Below are 22,482 nucleotides of genomic sequence, written 5' to 3'. Positions count from 1 at the left end.
TGGGTTTAAAGAGAAGCGGGTTTGGGGTGAGTGGTGGGTGGGGAGGTGTGCGGTGATTCGATCCAATTTGTGATCCCAGCTACAAAGACAGATGTGTACAGCAATTCGTTTTTCCCCCTGCACAATTAAAGCATGGAATAATCTCCACCCTACTATAATTACCCAACAAGATGCAACTAAATTTAAAGTAGCTCTTTCTTCCCAATAACCCCTTCTGGCTTAAGTCCTCCCTCCACCACCTCCAGTTTAAATTCCATTTGGAATATTTTGGAGGACCATGAAACTAAGAAGTTTGGTTGTGTGTCATTGTGGTGGTGGGTTGAATGTGGGAGATAAAATGTTTATCACTTATTAAGTAGAATAATAAGATAAGCCTAGTCAAATTTAATGTTAGTATTGATGAAAATGTTTGATGAAGAGGTCAAGGTGTGGAATAGTAATTCTTTCAGATGGAGACGCTAAGTCACAGTCATTAAGTGTGGTTTTGTAGTTGAACAGTTGTGTTCAGTTGTAAGTACTAGATTGGTGGCAGCAAAATTGTTCCATTTGAAAATTTCTTCTATGTGTTGCTACATTATCAAAATGCCTTCCTTTTAAATAATCCGGATGCTTTTTAGGGTGGAATACTTCTTGATTTAGCCCAAAGCAAAGACTAATCTGTAGTTGAGCCCATAACATTAACTAGGATTCTGTTTTGTTATGTGGAGAGTCAACAATATTTTAGTAGATCTGCCCAGGTTTGGCCCATATCCTTCCAACCCTTTCCTATCCATGTACCTGTCCAAGTCTCTTTTAATTGTTATAGTACCTGCCTCAACTAGTGTACCTCCTCTGACAGCGCATTCCATACACCTACCACTCTTTGTGTGGAAAAAGCTGCCCCTTTAAATCTTATTCCCATTAAATCTTTCCTATCTCACCTTAAACCTTGCCTTCTAGATCTTGATTCCCCCACTCAGGGTTAACATCTCTGTCTGTTCACCCAATATATTCTTCTCATGAATTTTATATACCTGTATATGTTCGTTTCTCAACCTCCTGAGCTCAAAAGAATAGCGTCCTAATGTCCCCAACCTTTCACTGTAGCTCAGGCTTCTGACACACTCCTGGCAACATCCTCGTAAATTCTCTCTGCATTCTGCCTGTCGTTCCATTCTATAATATGGCCACCAGAATTCGATGTAGCAATCTTTCAATTATACTGAATTGTGGTTGGGTATAGGTTTTGTGTTATTTCCCTACTTGCTCATTCCTGTTCCTTTAGAAATAAACCTCAATGCATTTTTCTTAATACATTTATGAATGGTCCATTGTACTCCAGCATTCTTTCATTCTTCTGAGATGGATTTGCACCTTTCAAGATATGTGTGACTTTTAATGTATTTTTACAACAATATAGTCAATTACTTGTTGTTTTGCAATTTATCAATGTCCTCCAATATATGTAATTTGATGCAGTCCTTGTCAGTATTGACTATATCATCCTTAAATTTAGAAACTGATGTTTTGGTTTCCCACATCTTTTCATTTATTTAAAAAAAGCTACAGCTCTGCTGTTGTCTCCTTGGCTCTGCAACATGACAATCATTAGTCAATTATAGGTATCTTTATTGACGAATGTTTAAAAAATCTAGATAACATTTACTGCATTACCACTGACTGCTCTTTCTGTTAACTCACAAGATTGTTTAAGGTCGGTCAAACTTAATTTTTTCTTGAGAATTATGTGGATTGTTCATTATTTTTACTGTATTACATTTGGGATGGCACGGTCACACAGCGGGTAGAGTTTCTATTTTACTGCACCAGAAACCCAGGTTCGATCCTGACTACAGGTGATGTCTGTATGGAGTTTGTATGTCTCCTCGTGACTGCGTGGGTTTTCTTCAGGTGCTTTGGTTTCCTCCCATACTCCAAAGACGTACTGATTTGTCGGTTAATTAGCTTCGGTAAAGATTGTAAATTGTCCTTAGTGTGTAGGATAGTGCTAGAGTATGGTGGTCGCTGAGCGGAACAGACTTGGTGGGCCGAAGGGCCTGTTTCTGTGCTATATCTCTAAACTAAACTACATGTTCTTTTTTTTAAAACCTCCTTTAGTAGAATTTCAGGGTTTTTTTTTCACTGACTAGCCTGTACTCTATCCCTTTTCTTAAATCTAGGTATTATGTTGTTTTTTAGCTCTTGAAGCTTCATAAATTCTAGATCGTCTTTGACAGCATTCCTATTTCTCATTACTTTGCCTTGCATTTTATCCTACCTTTGCTTAAAATACCTTCACCGCTCCAGCCCCTTTATATTTTTGACCAACATTTGTCTGAAATCCTGGTGCGCAACTTGTTTGTTAATACAAAGAACAGCTGCAATCTACCTGTTCTGGTACTCGGAGAAAGTTAGGAGTTTTTCTTGCATCAAAATGAGGTTTCATCCAGCATGCTAAAGTGGAGTGAGAAATCATCTCTCACGTAATCATCAGGGAAATATCTTGCTCTACTTTCATAATTAATTTGTGCACTCCAAGACTGGAATTGATTCCAAACAGAATTGATAATCCAAAGTATTTAACGCTAATCAGTTATTGAACTGGCAAACTTTTTTAGCTTTAGAATAAAAATAATTTTTTAACAATTTCATCAAGTTCTGTTGCCATTCACTTATTTCAGTTATATTTAGTACTTTATACATTCATTTTCATTTAATTTTCTAAAAATGGGTACTCTCTGAAGAGATATTTGCAGATGATTGAGTTAGCATCTTCTGTATTAGATAAATGTAGCATTTTTATCTAGTTTATTGTCACATGTACTGAAGCACAGTGAAAAGCTTTTGTTGCGTGCGAAAAGACAATCCATGATTACAATCGAGCTATCCACAGTATACAGATACATGATCAAGAGAATAACGTTTACTGCAAGATAAAGTCAGATGAAAGTCCTCAAAAGGGTCTCTAATGAGATAGATAGCAGCTCAGGACCGCTCTATTTGTTGATAGGATTGTTCAGTTGCCTGATAACAGCTAAGAAGAAACTGTCCCTGAATTTGTAGGTGTGCGTTTTCTTACTTCTATACCTCTTGCTTGATGGGAGAGAGGAGAAGAGCGGGGTGAGACAATAGACACTAGACAATAGGTGCAGGATTAGGCTATTTGGCCCTTCGAGCCAGCACCCCCATTCAATGTGATCATGGCTGATCATCCCCAATCAGTACCCCGTAGAGATCATCCCCAATCAGAGATCCATGCTTGATTATGCATACGCAGCATACAAACTGGCAAGGGGTAACCTATCCCAGGGGATCAGGGAAGCGAAGAGGCTGTATGGACAAAAACTTAATAGCCACTTCGCAAATGACAAAGACACACGTCGCTTGTGGCAGGGATTTCATACCATCACTGACTACAAGCCCCCCCCCGCTGCGGATATGCCAAAACGACCCCTCTCTACCAGATGAACTGAACGAGTTCTACGCACGGTTTGAGGTTAAAAACAGCACCCAGGCACGTGCACTACTGCCATCTCCCAGTGACCAGTCGCTCAGGCTGTCCGCAGCCGGAGTTAAAAAGGCCTTTGCCAGCGTCAATCCACGCAAAGCTGCAGGGCCGGACAACATTCCTGGATGCGTTTTAAGAGACTGCGCCGAGCAACTGAAAGATGTCTTCACAGACATTTTTAACATCTCACTCAGCCAGGCAGTAGTGCCCAACTGTCTTAAGAGTGCCACCATCGTCCCTGTCCCGAAGAAACCAAACCCAGCCTGCCATAATGACTTTCGACCAGTGGCTCTAACACCCATAGTAATGAAGTGCTTTGAGCGACTGGTTATGCAGCATATCAAAAATAGTCTACCTGCCGACCTAGACCCACTGCAGTTCGCCTACAGAGCCAACCGATCCACAGAGGACGCAGTCTCAACAACACTGAATCTCGTACTGTCACACTTTGATCGGAAAAATGCTTATGCCAGGATCCTCTTCATAGACTTCAGCTCTGCTTTTAATACAATCATTCCACAGCAGCTGGTGGAGAAGTTGGAGCTATTGGGGGTTGATGCTGGCACATGCAACTGGGTCCTGAACTTTCTGTCGCAACGGCAGCAGACAGTCAGGGTGGGCAGTAGGACATCAAAAACCATAGCCGTGAGCACTGGCTCGCACCAAGGCTGTGTCCTAAGCCCTCTGCTGTTTAGTCTGCTGACACACGACTGTACTGCTAGACTCAACAACAACTTCATCAACAAGTTCGCTGATGACGCAACAGTGGTGGGTCTCATCAGTGACAATGATGAGTCGGCGTACAGGATGGAGGTGGAGCTGCTCACAGGTTGGTGCAAATCCCACAACCTCATTCTCAACGTGGGAAAAACTAAGGAGATGGTGGTTGACTTCAGGAGGGCGGGGAAACAACACCATACACCTCTGCACGTCGATGGAGCTGATGTGGAAAGGGTCAGCAGCGTGAAGTTCCTAGGACTACACCTGTCAGATGACCTGACGTCCATGGCCAACACCACAGCACTGGTCAAGAGAGCCCAGCAGCGACTACACCCTCTCCGAAGACTACGTAAAGCAGGTCTCCCCACTACACACCTACGGACTTTTTATAGGGGGACAATCGAGAGCACATTGACCTATGGCATCACTTCCTGGTTCGGGAGCTGCAAGGCGTACGAACGGCACCAACTAGACAGGATTGTGAAGACCGCCAGCAGGATTATTGGTGCTCCACTCCCTTTCCTGCTGGACATATACAGGAAGAGATGTATCAGCAGAGCCATCTCCATCATCAAAGACCCCTACCACCCATCGCATCACATATTCTCCATCCTGCCATCTGGGAAGAGGTACAGGAGCATTAGCTGCAAAACCAGCAGGATGCTCCTCAGCTTCTTCCCGCAGGCTATAAGACTGCTAAACGGACTTTGCCCCCTGCCAAAGTATCGCGCACCAACCACCAACCTGGACACACTGCAGCAGAGCCACTGTTGTGCCGCTGCCGATCGGAACGCCTGTTGAATGTTTAGTAGAGTGTTAAATTTGTTCATGATATATGTATTTTTATTTCTATTTATTTTTAATGCACACTGAATGGACACTGGTTGAGCAACGTTTTTTTGTTTCCTCTGGGTATGTGAATACTCAGGAAATGACAATAAAGATATACAATTATGCTGGTGGCCTTGCCAAGGCAGCGTGAGATGTAAATGTAGTCAATGGAAGGGAGATTGGTTTGTGTGATGGTCTGGGCTGCGTCCACAACTCTGTGTAATTTCCTGCAATCTTGGATGGAGCTGTTCATAAACCATGCTGTGAAGCATCCCATTATACATATAAAACATATAAAATTCTTGAGGATTTGGACAGGCTAGACGCAGGAAAAATGTTCCTGATGTTCGGGGAGTTTAGAATCAAGGGTCACAGTTTAAAAATAAGGGGCGGGCCATTTAGGACCGAGATGAGGAAAAACATTTTCACCCAGAGAGTTGTGAATCTGTGCAATTCGCTGCCACAGAAGGCAGTGGAGGCCAATTTACTGGATGTTTTCAAGAGAGAGTTAGATATAGCTCTTAGGGCTAACGGAATCAAGGGATATGGGGAGAAAGTAGGACCGAGGTACTGATTTTAGATGATCAGCCATGATCACAGTGAATGGCGGTGGTGTGTTGAAGGGCCGAATGGCCTATTCCTTCACCTATTTTCTATGTTTCTATTAAAATGCTTTCTACGTACAATCTGATTTCTTGTTTGTTATCCAGTTTGCCCTTGCCTTCTCTTTCAGTCACTCCAAATATATTTCTTATGTTTTGTATTTTGTATTCATGAGTTTAGCCTCCTAAATCTATGATTTGCTATTGTGTGCCCTTTCCCCATTAATGCAAGTCTTGGGCATCTCTGTTTCGCATCAACTTGCAGCTGGGTTCCACTTGTGCAAAATCTTTCAAAACACCTTTGTCTTCCCAATTGTGTATTCATGTATGATGCTTTGTAAAGTATTTTTATTGATTTTTATTGCTTATCTAAGTATTCTCTCCTCTGGTACGGAAGCCATTTCCTTCCTTACAGAAGCTATTTCCTTGTGTCTCAATTTCCTTCCCTGCTTCTAAAGTTCTTTCAGATGGTTTTTTTTTTACTTCAGTGAAACGATCTTTTATAATTTAAAGTTAGAGCAAATTAAAGTGAAATCCCCTTTGGCCACCGAATTCACGCCGACTATCAGTGACCCACAGACACTAGTTTTGTTATCCCTCTTTCTCATTCACTCCCAACACACTGGGGGCAATTTGCAGAGGCCAATTAATCTACAAATCTGCATGTCTTTGTGATCTTCCAGAACCAAGTGCTACAGTTTAAGTATAAGGAGTAAGCCATTTAAACGGAGACGAGGAAACTATTTTTCTGTGACTATTAGAAGAGAAGCTTCATGAAGGTTCACTTTGCTTTTGTGCTCATTGTAAAGCCAAGGATTCAGAGTTTTCTGCTTTTAACCAAGTGTACAGGTGACGGATGCCTTTGTTTCTCCACCCTCTTAAAATTCGATTTATTTTCTCTTCAAAACGTAACCATTTGTCGATATTTTGTTCTATCCCTTAGTATTCTGTGTTGGCTATCATTTGCTCTTTAATTCCTTGGGCTTCAATTTTATCAAGTTTTTTTTGGTACATCAGAAAAGTGAAAGGATGCATTGTATATGTAAATTTGTCATTTTTTTCCATTACTTGGTTTAATTTTTATACAGTTTTTAGAGATGCTGCACAGAAACAGACCCTTTTGTCCAGCGTGTCCGTGCCGATCAGCAATCTCCGTACACTAGCCCTGTCTCACACACTAGGAACAATTTTACAGTTTTACAGAAGCCAATTTGTCTACGAGCCTGTACATCTTTGGAATGTGGGAGGAAACTGGAACACATGGAGAAAACCAACACATCACGGGAAGATATACAAACCCCTTATAGACAGCACCCATAGTCAGGATCGATCCCAGGCCTCTGGCGCTGTAAGGCAAGAACTCTATCGCTGCGCCACCGTGCTGCTTCTTTGGCCGTTTCATTCTATTGCAGTCCAAATCTCATTCAGTATTTATGCTCGAATTCTAAAAGTTCTGTCAGAAGAGGGACATAATTAGTAGGATGATACTTTTGCATTAGAACAATTACTGAGAATATTTGCCAAAGACGTGTACAGCAAAAATCTGTTGATTTTTTTATATCGCAATATTTCTTGAGAGTACTCTTGGGAAGTAATTAGTTTGTTTATCATGGCATGCACAGTTAGTCTTATTACATCCTAGAAGCCAGCTTTTGAATTGCTTTGATACGAGAGTCGTTGACACAAAATCCATTTGTACCTCGAGAATGAAATTAAAGCATTTTGTCTAAAGCACAATTTCATAGATTTTGTTTTTGGCATTCAGAGCACATAAAGGAATAAGAGTGGTTACTAGTAACTATTCTGACAGTGTAATAGATATTCATCGTACACTCGACAATTCTGGGGATCAATGGGTGCCGTTGCTCGTGAATGGAGACTTGCTTGGAATGGCTTGACCAATTTATCAGACGCATTGAACTGCAAATATCCTTTGCTTATTTGTCAGCCGTATTTATATGGAAATGATGCTCGAATTGTGTCTGAATGTGTGGTGTAGCTGTGAATGAAACAGATTATTTTTTTGAATATTTTGAAAGAATGTTGGAATAATGTTTTGCTATTCCAGGTCTGAAGCCAGTACAGATGAGATGTAGGTTAATGGATCATAAATGAAGTATTGTTTTAAGGCCCAGTTATACGTTCAGAGTTTTAGCTGAGTGCAGGAGAATGAGAGGTGATCTTGCAGAGGTGTATAAAATCATGAATTGAAGGGGGTGAATGCACGTCTTTTCCCCGGGGAGGTGGGGGGGGGGGGGGGGGGGGGGGGGGGGACGACGACAAGAACCAGGGGACATGTATTTGAGGTGAGTGGGGAGGATTTAATGTGAAGTTGAGGGTCAACCTTTTCGCACGGATGGAGGTGGATATTGGAAACAAGTTGCCAGAGGAGGTAAAATGTGTAGGACAGAACTGCAAATGCTGGTTTACACCACAAGCGGCTGGAGTCACTCAGCAGGTCAGGCAGTATCTCTGGAGAAAAGGAATGGGCGACGTTTTGGGTGGGAACCCTTATTCAGTTGGGGCAGGTACTATAACAGCATTCAAAAGATTTTTTGCCAGGTACCAGGATAGGAAAGGGATTTGAGTCAAATGCGGCAGGTGGGACTAGGGTAAATGGGAGATCTTGGTCGGTATGGGCCGAAGATCCTGTTTCCATGCTGTAGGTCTATTGGCCAGATGGTCAGACAATTAAACCCATCTCCTCTGGTTCTTGATTCCCTGACCCTAGGTAAAAGATGCTGTGTATTCACCCTACCTATTACCCTCATGATCTTATCACCCCTGCAAGATCACCTCTCGGCCTCCTGCACCCAAGGAGTAAAGTGCTAGCCTGCCCAACCTCTCCCTGTAGCCCAGGACCATGGGTGCTAGCAATATCCTCTTACCTAAGGAGTATTAATATTTTCAATGCAGCTGAATGAAGTGATGTTTGAAGCTGTGGCTGCTGGTCTGCTGACATTGTTGGATCGTTATCAATAAATTAACTGTGGATCTTGTTTTGATATTTTAGAGATCAGACCCGCAACTGCTTGCACAGTTCTACTATGCAGACGAAGAGCTAAATCAGGTTGCGGCTGAACTGGATAGCTTGGATGGCCGCAAGGACCCACAAAGGTGTACGCTGCTCGTCAACCAGTTCCGCTCCTGCCAGGTAATTGCTCAAAGGTTGTTGGGCTGTAGAGACTAGGAAATGCAGACGCTGGCTGCAGATGCTGGCTTGCAGAAAGGGACATAAAGTGCTGCAATAACCGCAGGTTAAGCAGCATCTCGGGAGGACATGGGTAGGTGATATTTCGGGTCAGGACCCTCCTTCAGACCGTAGAAAGGCCCTGTCCTGAAATGTCACCTATCCATGTTCTCTAGGGATGCTGTCTCACCTGTGATTTTTCCAGTACCTTGAGTAATTTTAGTATTCGGGCTGCTGTCCTTTCTTTATAATCTTATTTACTAGCTCAATGGCACAGCGGTAGAGTTGCTTCCTTACAGCGCCAGAGATCCGGATTCGATCCTGACTATGGTTGCTGTCTGTACAAAGTTTGTACATTCTCCCTGTGACTGTGTGGGTGTTCTTCAGGTGCTCAGGTTTCCTCCCACACTCCAAAGACGTGAAGGTTTGAAAGTTAATTGGCTTGTGTAAATTATCCCCAGCGAGTAGGATAGAACTAGGGTTCAGGGCGATTGGAGGTCAGCGCGAACTCTGGTGGTCCGCAACACGGTGTCTCTAAACTAAACTAAACTAAACTTATGACCTTGAACATTGCTTTCAAGTCTTGGCTATACGGCCCCTTGATCTCCGGGCTGGATAAAGTGGAAACGGTAGAACAAGTTTTCACTGAGCCGTCGTATAAAGCCGAAGTTTGTAATTCAAAAATAAACTTGAACTGAATTGTTTAAACGTAGAATAAAGAGATTTGGAATTGTCCAACAGAATAGTTTTTAGATCTAATTAATATGTTTATTAATCAAATGAATAACTTCTAATTCTTTAGTAACAGCAGAGAACTCTAGCTATTACTTGCATGATCAAGGACTGCATCTAATGAATAGGCGAGTATGAGAATGATTCAATTTATACAGGAACACTGTAGTCCTGGGTTTAAAAAGATCATTCTATTTGTGATGATTAGAATTCCCAAGGCTCTCTTTGTGATTCAAATAGAGGTCTTTGAAAAGAATGAAAAATTCTATTCCTTGCTAAACCTTCAAGCTGAAAATGAACTACGGGTAATAAAATAATTAAAAGCAGCCTGGTTTGAAAATGCCAATGTCCCTCCCTGCAACTATCATGGCAGTGTGGTACATAAGATCACAATTTGAATTTCTGCCAGGCTTGATAAGATTAATGGTTATATTGAAAAGCAGAATCATCAGTTTTTAACCATTCAATTAATACATTTGTTGTTGAACTATGTCATTAATTTTTTTTAGATTATGACCCAATACATAACACTGCATGTCAAAGTTTTTTTTTTTGGGAGAGTGATGCAGGTGCTTTATGAATGCTGACTCGGTTGTTCCATTAATGTTTGTGTTAGAGATCATCCCTTACCAAAATCTTGCAGGAATTTGGGTAGTTAGGGCAGTAATCCGAGTTAACTGCAGACATCTAAGTTTTCAGCACACTATATAGGGGGACACCTGATAGAAGGATATAAAGTTGTTTGGATGGTGTAGACAGCCAGAACAGGATGGAAATGTCAAAAACAAGAGAGTTTGTCTTTAAGGTGAGATGTGTGGGGCAAGTGTTTTTTTTACACAGTGATGGGTGCCTGGAATGCGATGCCGGAGGTGGTGGTGGAAGTCGAAACAAAGGTGGCTATTGAGGCTTTTGGATAGGCACACGGATATGCAGTCAGAGGAGTTAACTGGGCATCGTGTTCGGCATGGACACTGTGGGTGGAAGGACCTGTTCCTGTGCTGCACTGTTCTGTGTTCTATATACAGAGGGTAAATGAAAGTGAATCCAGAGAATGTGAGGTAAGGCATTGCAGGAGGTCCAATAAAACAAGTGAATATAAATAGCGGAATATTAAGAGGCACACTGGGACCTTGGAGTAAGTTAACAGATCTTTGAAGGGAGAAGAAAATGTCAAGAAGCTGGTGAAAAATGAATATTTATTTGACAAGGCACAGAATACAAGAAGAAGGTTAAAGCCAGAACTTGTACAAGACAGCTTGATCTTAGCATACAGCATCGCTGGAAGGAAGCAGACAAAATATGAGGATGTACCCTGTGCTGCAAGGAAAGCTGAATAGGTTGTAGGTACACAAAAAAGCTGGAGAAACTCAGCGGGTGTAGTAGCATCTATGGAGCGAAGGAAAAAGGCAACGTTTCGGGCCGAAACCTTTCTTCAGAAGCTGAATAGGTTGGTGTTTTAATTTGAAAATGCCACGTCTAATGGTTTTATGGTCTAAATAGGAGTAAATAATTCAACTTTCAACCAGCACCATCACCATTGATATAATTATCCTCGCCACAGACTTTGCCCCAGACGTTTCCTTTTGTGCTCTCTCGCCCTCCTGTCTTTCAAGTTGTTTCAATTCTAACTTGCATGTTACATAACTTGCATGTTCTCCCAGTGACCTTGAGTTTGAGGGATATGGGCCAGATGCGGGCAGGTGGGACGAGTGTAGATGCGCATCTTGATTGGAGTGGGCAAGTTGGGCTGAAGGGCCTGTTTGCATGCTCTCTGACTCTAAAACTGTCAGCTCGCAGGTGATGCCCACATGCTTTGAAGGGTTGAAAAATAACGTTGTTCTTGAAATGTGCATGCTGTTGACATATTGGTATTGCCCATTCCTTATAATGTTGGTTGACTGACCTTGAAGTGCCTTAAGTGGTGGAGCCTGATGTAAGTGGTGTGCTGGTGTCGTCTTGCAATTGGAAGTCTCAACAGTATAAAAGCTCCAAGGTCCTTTCTTTGTAAATCCGTTAGCTGCATCACACCTGAAACACCTTGGTGTGGCACCAAATCAGGAATGGAATATTGAATAATTGTGGATGCATTAACACTCTATAAAATGTGCGAAGGTGCAGAAGTTAACCAAGATCAAGGGCTGGAAGTGGAATTGCCTGAAGATTCACTTAAAGCTGACAGGGGTACATTTGGCCAAGTTGCCTGATTTATTTGCTTCTATAAATTTGTCTTTTTCCCCAAAACAAAACCGTGTTGACTTATCTAATCCCCAAGACACTCCAATCTCACACCACCCTCTGAACACACCACCCTCTGTTCACTTGGCAACAGTCATGACATTGTTATTATGCCTGCCGACAAGGGAAGCGCCATGTACACTGACGGGCTGACCTCGACCGTGCTGAGGCCGGGTACCAACTCTCCAACACCATCTCATATCTACCCCTTCACCATGGCCCCACAGACGAACACCAGGCCATCATCCCAAACTGTCTCTGATTTCATCCCTTCTGGTGATCTACTCTCCACAGCCTCCAACCTTATCATTCCCCAAATCTAGCTGCATAAAATGATCTGCGTTAATTTCATGTAGGACAACTGAAAGGATGGCACAGTGGCACATCTGTAGAGTTGCTGACTCACAGCACCAGAGACCCAGGTTCAATCCTGAGCTTGGGTGCTGTCTGTGCGAAGTTTACACGTTCTCCCTGTGACTGCGTGGATTTTCTCTGGTTTCCTCCCATGTCCCAAAGACATGAGGGTTTGTAGGTTAATTGAACTCTGTAAAATTGCCCCAAGGTGTGTCGGGATTAGATGAGAAAGTGGGATAACATAGAAATATTGTGAATGGATGATCGATGGTTGGTGTGGACTAATGGGCTGAAGGGTGCTACTCCCAAGATGTATCTCTAAGACTACAATAAACTAAACCAATATCTCGTCCACAAGCAATCATATTTCAACAAGCACGCCATTTATTGTAAACATCAGAAGGATGTAAACATTAATAGGAATATGTCAAAGGTAGGCACAAAAAGTTAGAGTAACTCAGTGGGGCAGGCAGCATCTCTGGAGAGAAGGAATCGGTGACGTTTCGGGTCGAGACCCTTCTTCAGAATGGCAATTCGCATTTCACTGTACCTTAAAATGGTACATGTGACGATAAACTGACCTTGAAACATTGAAACCTTGAATTGGAATATGTCAATTGTGTTAGAATTTGTGATAATGTTGATCCACTTTGGCAAATTTCTTTATTGTCTATCATAAACGAGGAGGAATTCCCTGAAATTCCTTTTTTTTTATAAATTAGGATAATGTGTTAAATATAATAAACCAGATCATGCAGGAATGCATCCCAAACGAACGAGCAAATCGGGATTTCTGTGTAAAGTTTCCAGAGGAAATACGGCATGATAATCTCGGAGGACAGCTTTGGTTTGGAGCTGAGGTAAGCAGTTTTCAGTGTTTTTATGTCTTAGAAACTAAATGTCTGATTATGATCTTTGGTTCATATGCACATATATATAGGAAATAACCAATTTAATTATCTAATGTCTTTATCTGCTCAAATAAGTAATCTCCCAAACAGGGTAATTGCAACTGAAATTGACGTTTCTTTTAATCTGCAATTGCACCTGCCAGCTCTTCACATGTCCTACAATTTCTCATCCTGCTGTCCCTTAAAGCTATATTATCTTGAATCGGTGAAGCACAGTTTTGGAACGCATCTTGTTTTAATTAGAATGCATTGTAAAACATGACCTGTTAATCTGCTTCAGTGTGATAACTCTGTTTATGTACTTGGCCCTAAATGGCTGCACTTTCTAGTCAGACAAGACTATTCTTTATGGTCATTTACAAGAGACTGCAGAAGACAAATCATTCATTGCTTAGTGATTTTGTTAATTTGAAGATCAATTTTGATGTTTGTACTGTTCATTTCTTTTAAATCCAGTGTTTAGCAGCTGGTTCAATTATCATGAACCGTGAAATAGAGAGCATGGCAATGCGACCCTTGGCCAAAGATTTAACCCGCAGCCTAGAAGAAGTACGAAATGTTATCCGTGACCAGTGCCTGAGAGACTTGAATGCCTATACTGACAAAATGAAGGAATCCCTCAAACAATTTGATGGCTTGTTTGCAGAGTTTGAACTATGGTAAATCTTGATGCATGCACTGTTATCAGAATCTCCTGCTCCATTCCAATCTTTTCCTATTAATTTGAGTAGGTTTTCATGCCTGTAGGGCACGTCGTCTTGAGTAGATTTTTGAATGTGGCTCATTTGGATGAATGAAAGGAAAATGGATATGTGATGCAGTTTTTCCACATGGTGTTTCTTGCAGAAATCGGGAAAATGGTAAAAGTCAAAACATAGCAGAGTAGATAGGAAATTGGTTGTTCTGTTGGATTATGTGATTTTGGTTTTCTTGAGTAAAGAGTACCTAAGTTTGTCGTCATTGTATCTACAGGCATTTTAATTTGTAGACTAGACAACATTTAAAATTTATTGCTTACAATAAGTGGGACGGTTTGCATATATTAAGGCAGAACCACTATATGTTGAGAGGACAGGTTAAGGGAATGAGGAGATGGGTGAAAACATGTGTTTTGTGGAGTTAGTGCATTTTCAGAATGCTCAAGGGTGTCGAATGAAATACTAGTTTGTTTATCTATTCTTATTGTCACGTGTATCAAGATGGTGAAAAGCTTTTATTTGCGTATTATCCATTCAAAAAAAGATTATAGGTGAATACAATCAAGTCATGACATTCAAATGTGTAATTCCTGAGTAATAACATCACTCAGAGACTGCTGCTGTCCTTTTATCGGTTCTCCCATACTAACATACTGTGTATGCGTGTGGTACACCAGCTGCACAGCGGCTCAGAGGAAAGCGCTCCAGAGGGCCATTGACAACGGCCAGAGGATTGTCGGCTGCCCTCACCTTACCTTGGAGGACTTACACAGTTCCCGCTAAGGCACCAAAAAATCCCAGAGTATCATAAAGGACATTTCCCACCCCTAGCCGCGGAGAGGAAACGCAGCGCTGACATTCCCTGTTTGAACTGTTGCCGTCAGGCAGACGGTACAGATCTACAAGGACAAGGACGAACAGGACTAAAAAACAGTTTTCCCCCTTCCACTGCCCCCACCCAGCACTAAATGTAGCCTCCAAGAAACGCATACGGGGCGAGACATACATTTAAAATTTATTGGGACTGTGGTACACTGTGCATAAATCGACAGAAGGATGGAGGGTTGGGTGGACAGGTTTATGCATGCTATTTTCGTGATATTTATTTTAGTTGTTTATCTTTTAATATTTTATCTTGTATGTATCGTTAGCTTTTAGAAATGTTTGAATGGTGCACTGACTGGCTGACATTTTTAAATTTCGTTGTACATGGTTCATGTTACAATGACAATAAAGAAACTATTCTATTCTATTCTTTCCTTGAAATATTTCCTAGAAGATAGACTTTTCAGGGATTGTAAATGGGGAATAAGAGATGGGAAATGCACTGGTACATTTGAGTCTTCATCCACTGAACCAGAATATGTAAATTGTGGAGGCGTTGAAAGTCTATTTTCGTGAGGGGAAAATATGACACGAAATGCTAATTTTAATTTGTTGCTATTAATAGTCTCATCAAGCAAATAATTTGTATTAAATGATTCGGTATAAATTGTTGGCACAGGAATCTTGGGTCTGTTCTTGAAAAGCCAAGAAATATTTTAAGCAGGGAAAGAAATATGGATATTGTAGAGTCAGAAGTTGGAAAACAAAGAAAAATCTTTCTTCTCGCCCTCTATCGAAGAGCATGAACAAACACCGTGGGCTCAAAGGCTTCCTTCTGTACTATGACTGCCTGAGCTTTCTGTAGCAATGTCATAATCCATCTACAAAACTATACAATGAATGTTGGCATGTTATTTAACTGAAGGGGTTTGGTTTAGAAATACAGTGCAGAAACAGGCCCTTCGGCCCATTGGGTCCGCGCCGACCAGCAATCCCTGCATATTTACACTATCCTACACACACTAGGGACAATTTTTTTTAAATTTACCAAGCCAATTTACCTGTAGGTCTTTGGAGTGTGGGAGGAAACCGAAGATCTCGGAGAACGTACAAACTCCGTACAGACAGCACCCGTAGTCGGGATCGAACCATGATCTCCGGTGCTGCATTCACTGTAATGCAACAACCCTACCGCTGCGCCACCGTGCAGCCCTGAGGGGGTAATAACTGAGCCTTATAATCTCAACACATGCATGCATCTTGCTGCTTTGATTGAAGCCCCCTCTATCCAGACTTCCACAGGTTTTACTCTCTGGGTTGCAAAATGCCTGGGTGGATGTCACCAATTTGGTGCCAATTGGAGAGAATTGACTCTTTGCAAATCATGTCACACCTGCCAGTTTTCTCTGTTGACTCAGTGAGTAAGCTGTGAAAGTCATCGTTTAAAAAAAATTCAAACAATTGGGATTTCCCCAATTTATGGTTAAAGTAATCAGTAATATACAGATCCACTAACTATATATTTAAACCGTTAAATTACGTTTGAAGGTTAACAGTTGAGGATTTATTGTTTTGATTTGTGTGTCACTCTTGTGCATGATTGGGCAGTGATTTCCTTACGTTTTTATCCTCCAAATTTTAAACAACATGATTATAGGCTTAGACCGCTGCAAATTGAAATGATTTCTAAAACAAGAGATTAGATCCTTGTCGATCCTGTCATAGCTTCAGTAACAATCTAGTCAAGTGAAGTTAAATCAAATGGGTCTGGAAGTACGTTAAATCCTGTGTTTGTTTGTTCACTTGTGGGAACAGTGGATAGAGTCATCGGCATACATTGCAGGACAACGGGCCTTTATGACCAAGCTAAAATTCTAACATTTTTAAATTTCAGACTTGAAGGGTACAAGATAGCGCCTAAAACGTGGCGACAAGTGTACTCTCAGTATGGTCTACTATCCTACACTTTTATACCTGGTATGATTGTGTCTAATGTATAGTAAGATTACAACTGAACTGTATGCAAACAAAAAAATCACTGCACTTACGTACACGTGACAAAGTACCAATGAACCCATTTCACACATGACAATAACCTAAACTAAAACCAGAGGAGTTTCCATTTTGTCTGCCCTTCATAAAGCATCGTGAGTTCCTCCACATTTTAATTTCCTACCTCTTCCGATATGCCAATGAGAAAATTCATTGATGCCATTGGATTCGTCTTTACTTCTGAATAGAATGAAAATAGGGCCACTTGTTGAAGTCCTTGGAGTGTTCCTAATCCATAGGTTTTACTGAATGAGAATGAGATTTCAGTGTCATTGAAATTGGGTATAACGTTCTTGTGGCTGAGGTCATGGCTACAAACTGGGCACCAAAATGGCCCAAGAGCATAGCCATGAAATATTTGATATCTGATTCTGAAGTGTAACGTGAGGCTGATCCACCCGAGGCAATAATTCTTTGTTATAAGTAAGAGGTTGAGTTTGTATATATCTGTAGTAGAAGACTTTCCTACTATTTGTTTTGTACTTGATATTGAGACCGTTAAGTTTACTTAAAATTATGTAATAGTGAAGGATAAAGGAAGTGAAATGTCTTTCCCTCTCAGAAACGACCCCACCCATATATTTATTTAACTAATGTTGACACTTTTTCACAAGTTAATGTAAAAAGTGTATTCTCATTATTTTGTCTTGTCTTTCAGTTATGTCTCTGCCATGGTACCTGTGAAATCTCCTAAAGAGTATTATGTACAGCAAGAAGTCATTGTTCTCTTCTGTGAAACAGTTGAAAGGTAACATTTTGAAAAAGATTTCTGCCCTTACTTAAGTATACATTTTGTTTAGAGAGCAGTAAAATTGTTGGTTTAGTTTAAAATGAAATGATTTTGTTACAGGTTAAATTTGATACAAGTGCGTTGTGGGTACAGGTCCACCACTGATTTTACTGGCAACAAGTGGTCCACCACCTTTAATCCAAACAAAATTACAAGAGCGCACTTGAAACCCCTGCCAGAAGTCCCCCCCCCCCAAAAATGTGGCACTTAGGTAGAGTGAGGTGTCTGTTCTTGACCGCATTGGTTTTGAATCGGTGGTAGATCTGTGCTTTTGGCGCATAGAGAGAGGGCTCTTGGAAGAAACTCTGTACTAAAAAGGATACATTGACAAAGGTTCAAATGGGTTGATAAGAATGTTCCTGAATGCTCTGGCTCAAAGTGGGAGTATTAGTGACTCCAAGCTTTAAAATTATGTTCCTGATCCTATGCCACTGTTCGTCCATAGGAAAACATATCAAAATACCGATGGGCAATTTGCCTATATTCTTTAAATTTACAATATTTTGGTCAACAAAATTGTCTTCCAAGAAGGGAATTTTTTGATTAATTTATAAATACCTGTATCTTCTGTCAGCATGCTCATTCGAAACTCCTCTATTATTTTACAAGAGTCATTGTTATTGGAGGTGCAAGGAACAGCAGATGCTGGTTTACAAAAAAAGACACTAGATTCAGATTCAGATTCAGATTTAATTTTAATTGTCAGTGTACAGTACAGAGACAACGAAATGCATTTAGCATCTCCCTGGAAGAGTGATATAGCAAACGATTTGAATAAATAATAATAAGTGTCCGGGGGGGGGGGGGGTGGTGATTGGCAGTCACCGAGGTACGTTGTTGAGTAGAGTGACAGCCGCCGGAAAGAAGCTGTTCCTTGACCTGCTGGTTCGGCAACGGAGAGACCTGTAGCGCCTCCCGGATGGTAGGAGGGTAAACAGTCCATGGTTGGGGTGAGAGCAGTCCTTGGCGATGCTGAGCGCCCTCTGCAGACAGCGCTTGCTTTGGACAGACTCAATGGAGGGGAGCGAGGTGCTGGAGTAATTCAGGGGGTCAGGCAGAGTCTCTGGTGAACACGAATAGGTGATGTTTCAAGTCGGGATGCTTCATCAGACTGATGCAGTATGAAGAAGAGTCCCCACCCAAAAGGTCGTCTATCCACGTTCTCCAGCGATGATGCCTGACCCACTGAGTTACTCCAGCACTATGTGTGCATCGTCATTTTATTGGAGTTGATTGAAGCTGCCTCTGCAAAGCGAGAGAACACTATCTGGTAAATATGCTGTATTTGTGAAATAATTATTGTATTTTAATGCAAGAAAAAAAAAAAAGAATACATGATTCTAACTTCCAGAGCTATGGACAGTGGACAAACAGGTTGCCTCATGTAAAATGATTCACATTTTAAAAACCATATCAATATTAGCTGAAGTTCTAGACTGCTGACCCTTGAAATGATTAGTTGTGTGGAACTGACATAATGTGCTGCTGTAACTCTACGGGTTAGACAGCATCTCTGGAGAGAAAGGATGGATGACATTTCGGGACTGTAGAAGGGTCAAGACCCGAAACATCACCCATCCTTTTTCTCCAGCGATGTTGCCCGTCCCGCTGAGTTACCCCAGCTCGTTGTGTCTCTTTGATATGGACCAACATCTACAGTTTTTTGTTTCTACTCTCAGTCAATGCTGTTGCCTGGTTCAAAGTAGGATGAATTTGCATTTCCTAAATGGGTTTTGTTTCAAATACTTTAATAGTTCCATGGTAGTGTGTTATGGGGGTATAGGTGGCCTTTTCATAGACAACTCAATGTGTATAAACAAATGTGTAAGTAGGAACTGCAGATGTATAAACAAATTACTTGTAGCCCAAGGGAAAGTAGCAGAGCTCATACTTTTGTCAACGTCACGTCATCTTCTTGCTCAACCCTCGCTCACTGTGACACCAGTAATGCATTGCCTTATGTTCACAAGTTTGCTTTGTTCTTAGTGCAAACAATGCTGAGCTCTTAATGCATCAGTACTTCTTTTGAACAAAATATCTGTTGAAACAAAAACAAACGCGAACTCCCGAAAATGCTATAATTTGCTTGCAATGGTGAAAAACTTCAGGAAACCTTTTTGATTTCTACCATTGCAACTCTGGAAAGGTTTGGTTTATGTGGTCAAGATTGCATTCGAACATAAAACATGGAGCAGGATAGCACACAAGAACAGAGCCTTTGCCCACAGTGTATGTGCCGAACATGATACCAACTCTTATCCACCTGCAAATAATCCATGTCACTCGCATTCACTGCACTCCCATATATGTATCCAAAAGTCCCTTTAACAGCCACCATTGTATCTGTCTCAACCACCACCCCCGGCAGCACATCCAAGCACTTACCATCCACTGTGTGAAAAAAAAAAACTTGCCCTGCACATCTCCTTTACACCTTAAAGCTATGCCCTCAAGTATTTGTTTGTTCAATCTTGAAAAAAATGGTTCTGATTATCTACCCTATCCATGCTGCTCATAATTTAAAAACTTTTATCAGGTCACCCTGATACCTCCAGTGTTCTAGAGAAAACAATCCAAGTCTGTCCAGCCTCTCCTTGTAGCTAATACCTCATAATCCAGGCATCATTCCGGTAGGCTCCCTCTGCACCCTTTCCAAAGCCTCCACAAGCATTGTAGCATGTCATCCTTGAAATGCTGAAAATGTGTCAGATCATTTTTGGGGAGGAGAATGGAGAGAAACATCACCACTTCATTTCCGCGAAGAAAGATTTGTGGTTATTAATTTCCCATGTGATTAAATAAATTGACTAAGGTTCTTCATGGGAAAATTACTTATGGTCTGTGAAAGATTAGACGTAATAAGCTTTATGACTTTATCTACTTTTCTTACTTTACATTCTTCATTGGCTGCCTGGAAAACTTGTTCTTATCAGATTAATTTTTATTACCTTTTTGAAATGCACATGAGAACTGCCACTTTTGAAATGAAGGTGGTGAGCAGGTAGACCATGAAATCAAATCCACTCATATTATCACATTGGAGGCCAAATTTAACATTGTAGTTCTTAAATATCATGGGAGCCCAAGACGAGAGGTAATACAGGGACAATCTCAGTCAGGCAATGTTATTTCAAAACCAATATTGAGGGTGATGAGGGCAGGGCAATGGTGGTGGACCCATTATTTGTCATTTATATGAACGATTTGGGTGAGAATGTTGAGCAATCAATAAAATGCTGGAGAAACTCGGCAGGTCAAGCAGCATCTGTGGAGGGAAATGAACAGACACAGTTTTGGTCCGAGGGCCATTCTTCAGGCTGGGAAACAACTACCTTGAGAGCAGCCAGGGTGGACAATAAATGCTCAGTTTCTAAAAATGAATGAATAATAACTTCCCAAAGTTCTCTTGGTTATCAAGCCATTTCAGATTGGAAAATGTTATATGTAACAATTCTACAAGTCATTCCAGTGTTTAGGAAACATGGGAGGGTAAAAAGAAAGCACTAATTATAAACAAATGAGTCACAACTCAATTATTAGACAATTACCAGTGTTTGGGTTTATAATTGTCTTGTGTACTGAGGAACAGTGAAAAGCTTTGTTTTCTTTGCTACCCAAACAGATCAGATATACCATACATAACTGCAATCAAGTCACACTCCAATACAATAGAGCAAAGGGGAAGATACCGATTACAGAATATAGTTCTCAGTATTGTAGCATATCATTTGTGTAGACAAAGTCCAATGTCTGCAATGGGGTAGAGATGAATCGCACAATACCCTAGCTTATACCTTAACCTAACTGTTCATAAGCCTGATAGCAGAGGGATAGAAACTGTTCCTGAGTCTCGTGGTGATGCGACGTGTAGATGGAGTCAATGGTGGGAAGTCTGGTCAGTGTGATGAACTAGGCAACATTTACAACTCTGCAAGATCTGTGTTTAAGAATAGAATGATCGAATACAATTGAATACATATAGGGAGCCAACATAGTCTAAATATGAAAGCAGACCACAGCCAATGGATTTTTTTTGGAAGAGGTAAATTATCTATGGATGTGCAGAGAACTGCTGATGCTGGAAACTTGAGCAAAACCCACAGCGCTGAAGTAACTGCGGGTCAGGCAGCATCTGAGGACGGAATGGACAGACAACGTTTTGGGTTGGGACCCATCTAAGGAGTTGTTGATGTGGAATTCAAGACGCATCTGATTAAAGCATATTTGAAAAGATGTTCTTTCTTGAAGGCGAAGCTCCTGAAATTGAAGACATTATTGACCTGGCCCAGAAATTGACTGCACAGCAAGAGATTGAGTATTGAATTTGTGGGACAGTTTGAAGGTTGTTAGATTGGAAGCCAGGGCTCATATCCCACTAAGATTTATGTTGGAACTGCAATTATTCATTCTATTTATAAATGGCTTGGATGCTCAGGAGAAAAACCACACATCTTTGTTTTCCACGGCAAAGACTGATGGCACTATAAGGAAAGTAGATAGAGAATTAAACCAAAAATGGGAACTATGGTTCATTTAAACAAATTAAGCAAATTGACCAAAAATGTTAAAGTATATGGAATAATGTCAGATGTTTGAAATAAGGTAATGGGTTATTAGTCCATTGGCCACTGGTCATGAATTACCATAATGTCATTATTTTGCTTGACCTCATGTTAAATGCAAAACTTTAATGTACGTCAGGCAAGATTTTAATCGTACCGATCCGCCGCCTTATTTATGCACACAACAAGAAACTCGATGACTAGAATTGCATGTAATAAGGCCCAATAATACTGTAGCATACTTCCTTTCCTTTGTGTGCAATATATTTTAGAATAAAATAATTTGCCTTGATTTTCTTTTCCCATGTTGTACTTCTTTGAGAAGGTTGTTGCCATGTAGTTGGTCAATGGTGTCCCTGTGAAGCACAGCGGTAGAGTTGCTGCCTTCCAGTGCCTGATATCCGGGTTTAATTCTGACCACGGGCACTGTCTGTACGGAATTTGTACGTTCTCCCTGTGACCGCGGCATTTCTTCCCACGTTCCAAACACGCA

General features: G+C 41.1%; 1 protein-coding gene across 1 annotated transcript in view; it reads left to right on the top strand.

The window, feature by feature from the left end:
• zfyve28 (zinc finger, FYVE domain containing 28) overlaps positions 1 to 22,482 on the top strand; it is a 140,267-nt gene that overhangs the window by 39,416 nt on the left and 78,369 nt on the right. Inside the window, exons 2-5 of the mRNA XM_055632265.1 lie at positions 8,654 to 8,794; positions 12,874 to 13,011; positions 13,519 to 13,721; positions 17,296 to 17,385. Of these exons, the coding sequence (XP_055488240.1) occupies positions 8,654 to 8,794; positions 12,874 to 13,011; positions 13,519 to 13,721; positions 17,296 to 17,385 (572 nt within the window). The remainder of the gene's footprint in view (positions 1 to 8,653; positions 8,795 to 12,873; positions 13,012 to 13,518; positions 13,722 to 17,295; positions 17,386 to 22,482) is intronic.

Source organism: Leucoraja erinacea, chromosome 3, assembly GCF_028641065.1.
Source record: "Leucoraja erinacea ecotype New England chromosome 3, Leri_hhj_1, whole genome shotgun sequence".
In the NCBI taxonomy this organism is placed as follows: domain Eukaryota; kingdom Metazoa; phylum Chordata; class Chondrichthyes; order Rajiformes; family Rajidae; genus Leucoraja; species Leucoraja erinaceus.
This window is presented reverse-complemented; position numbering and strand designations above follow the sequence as displayed.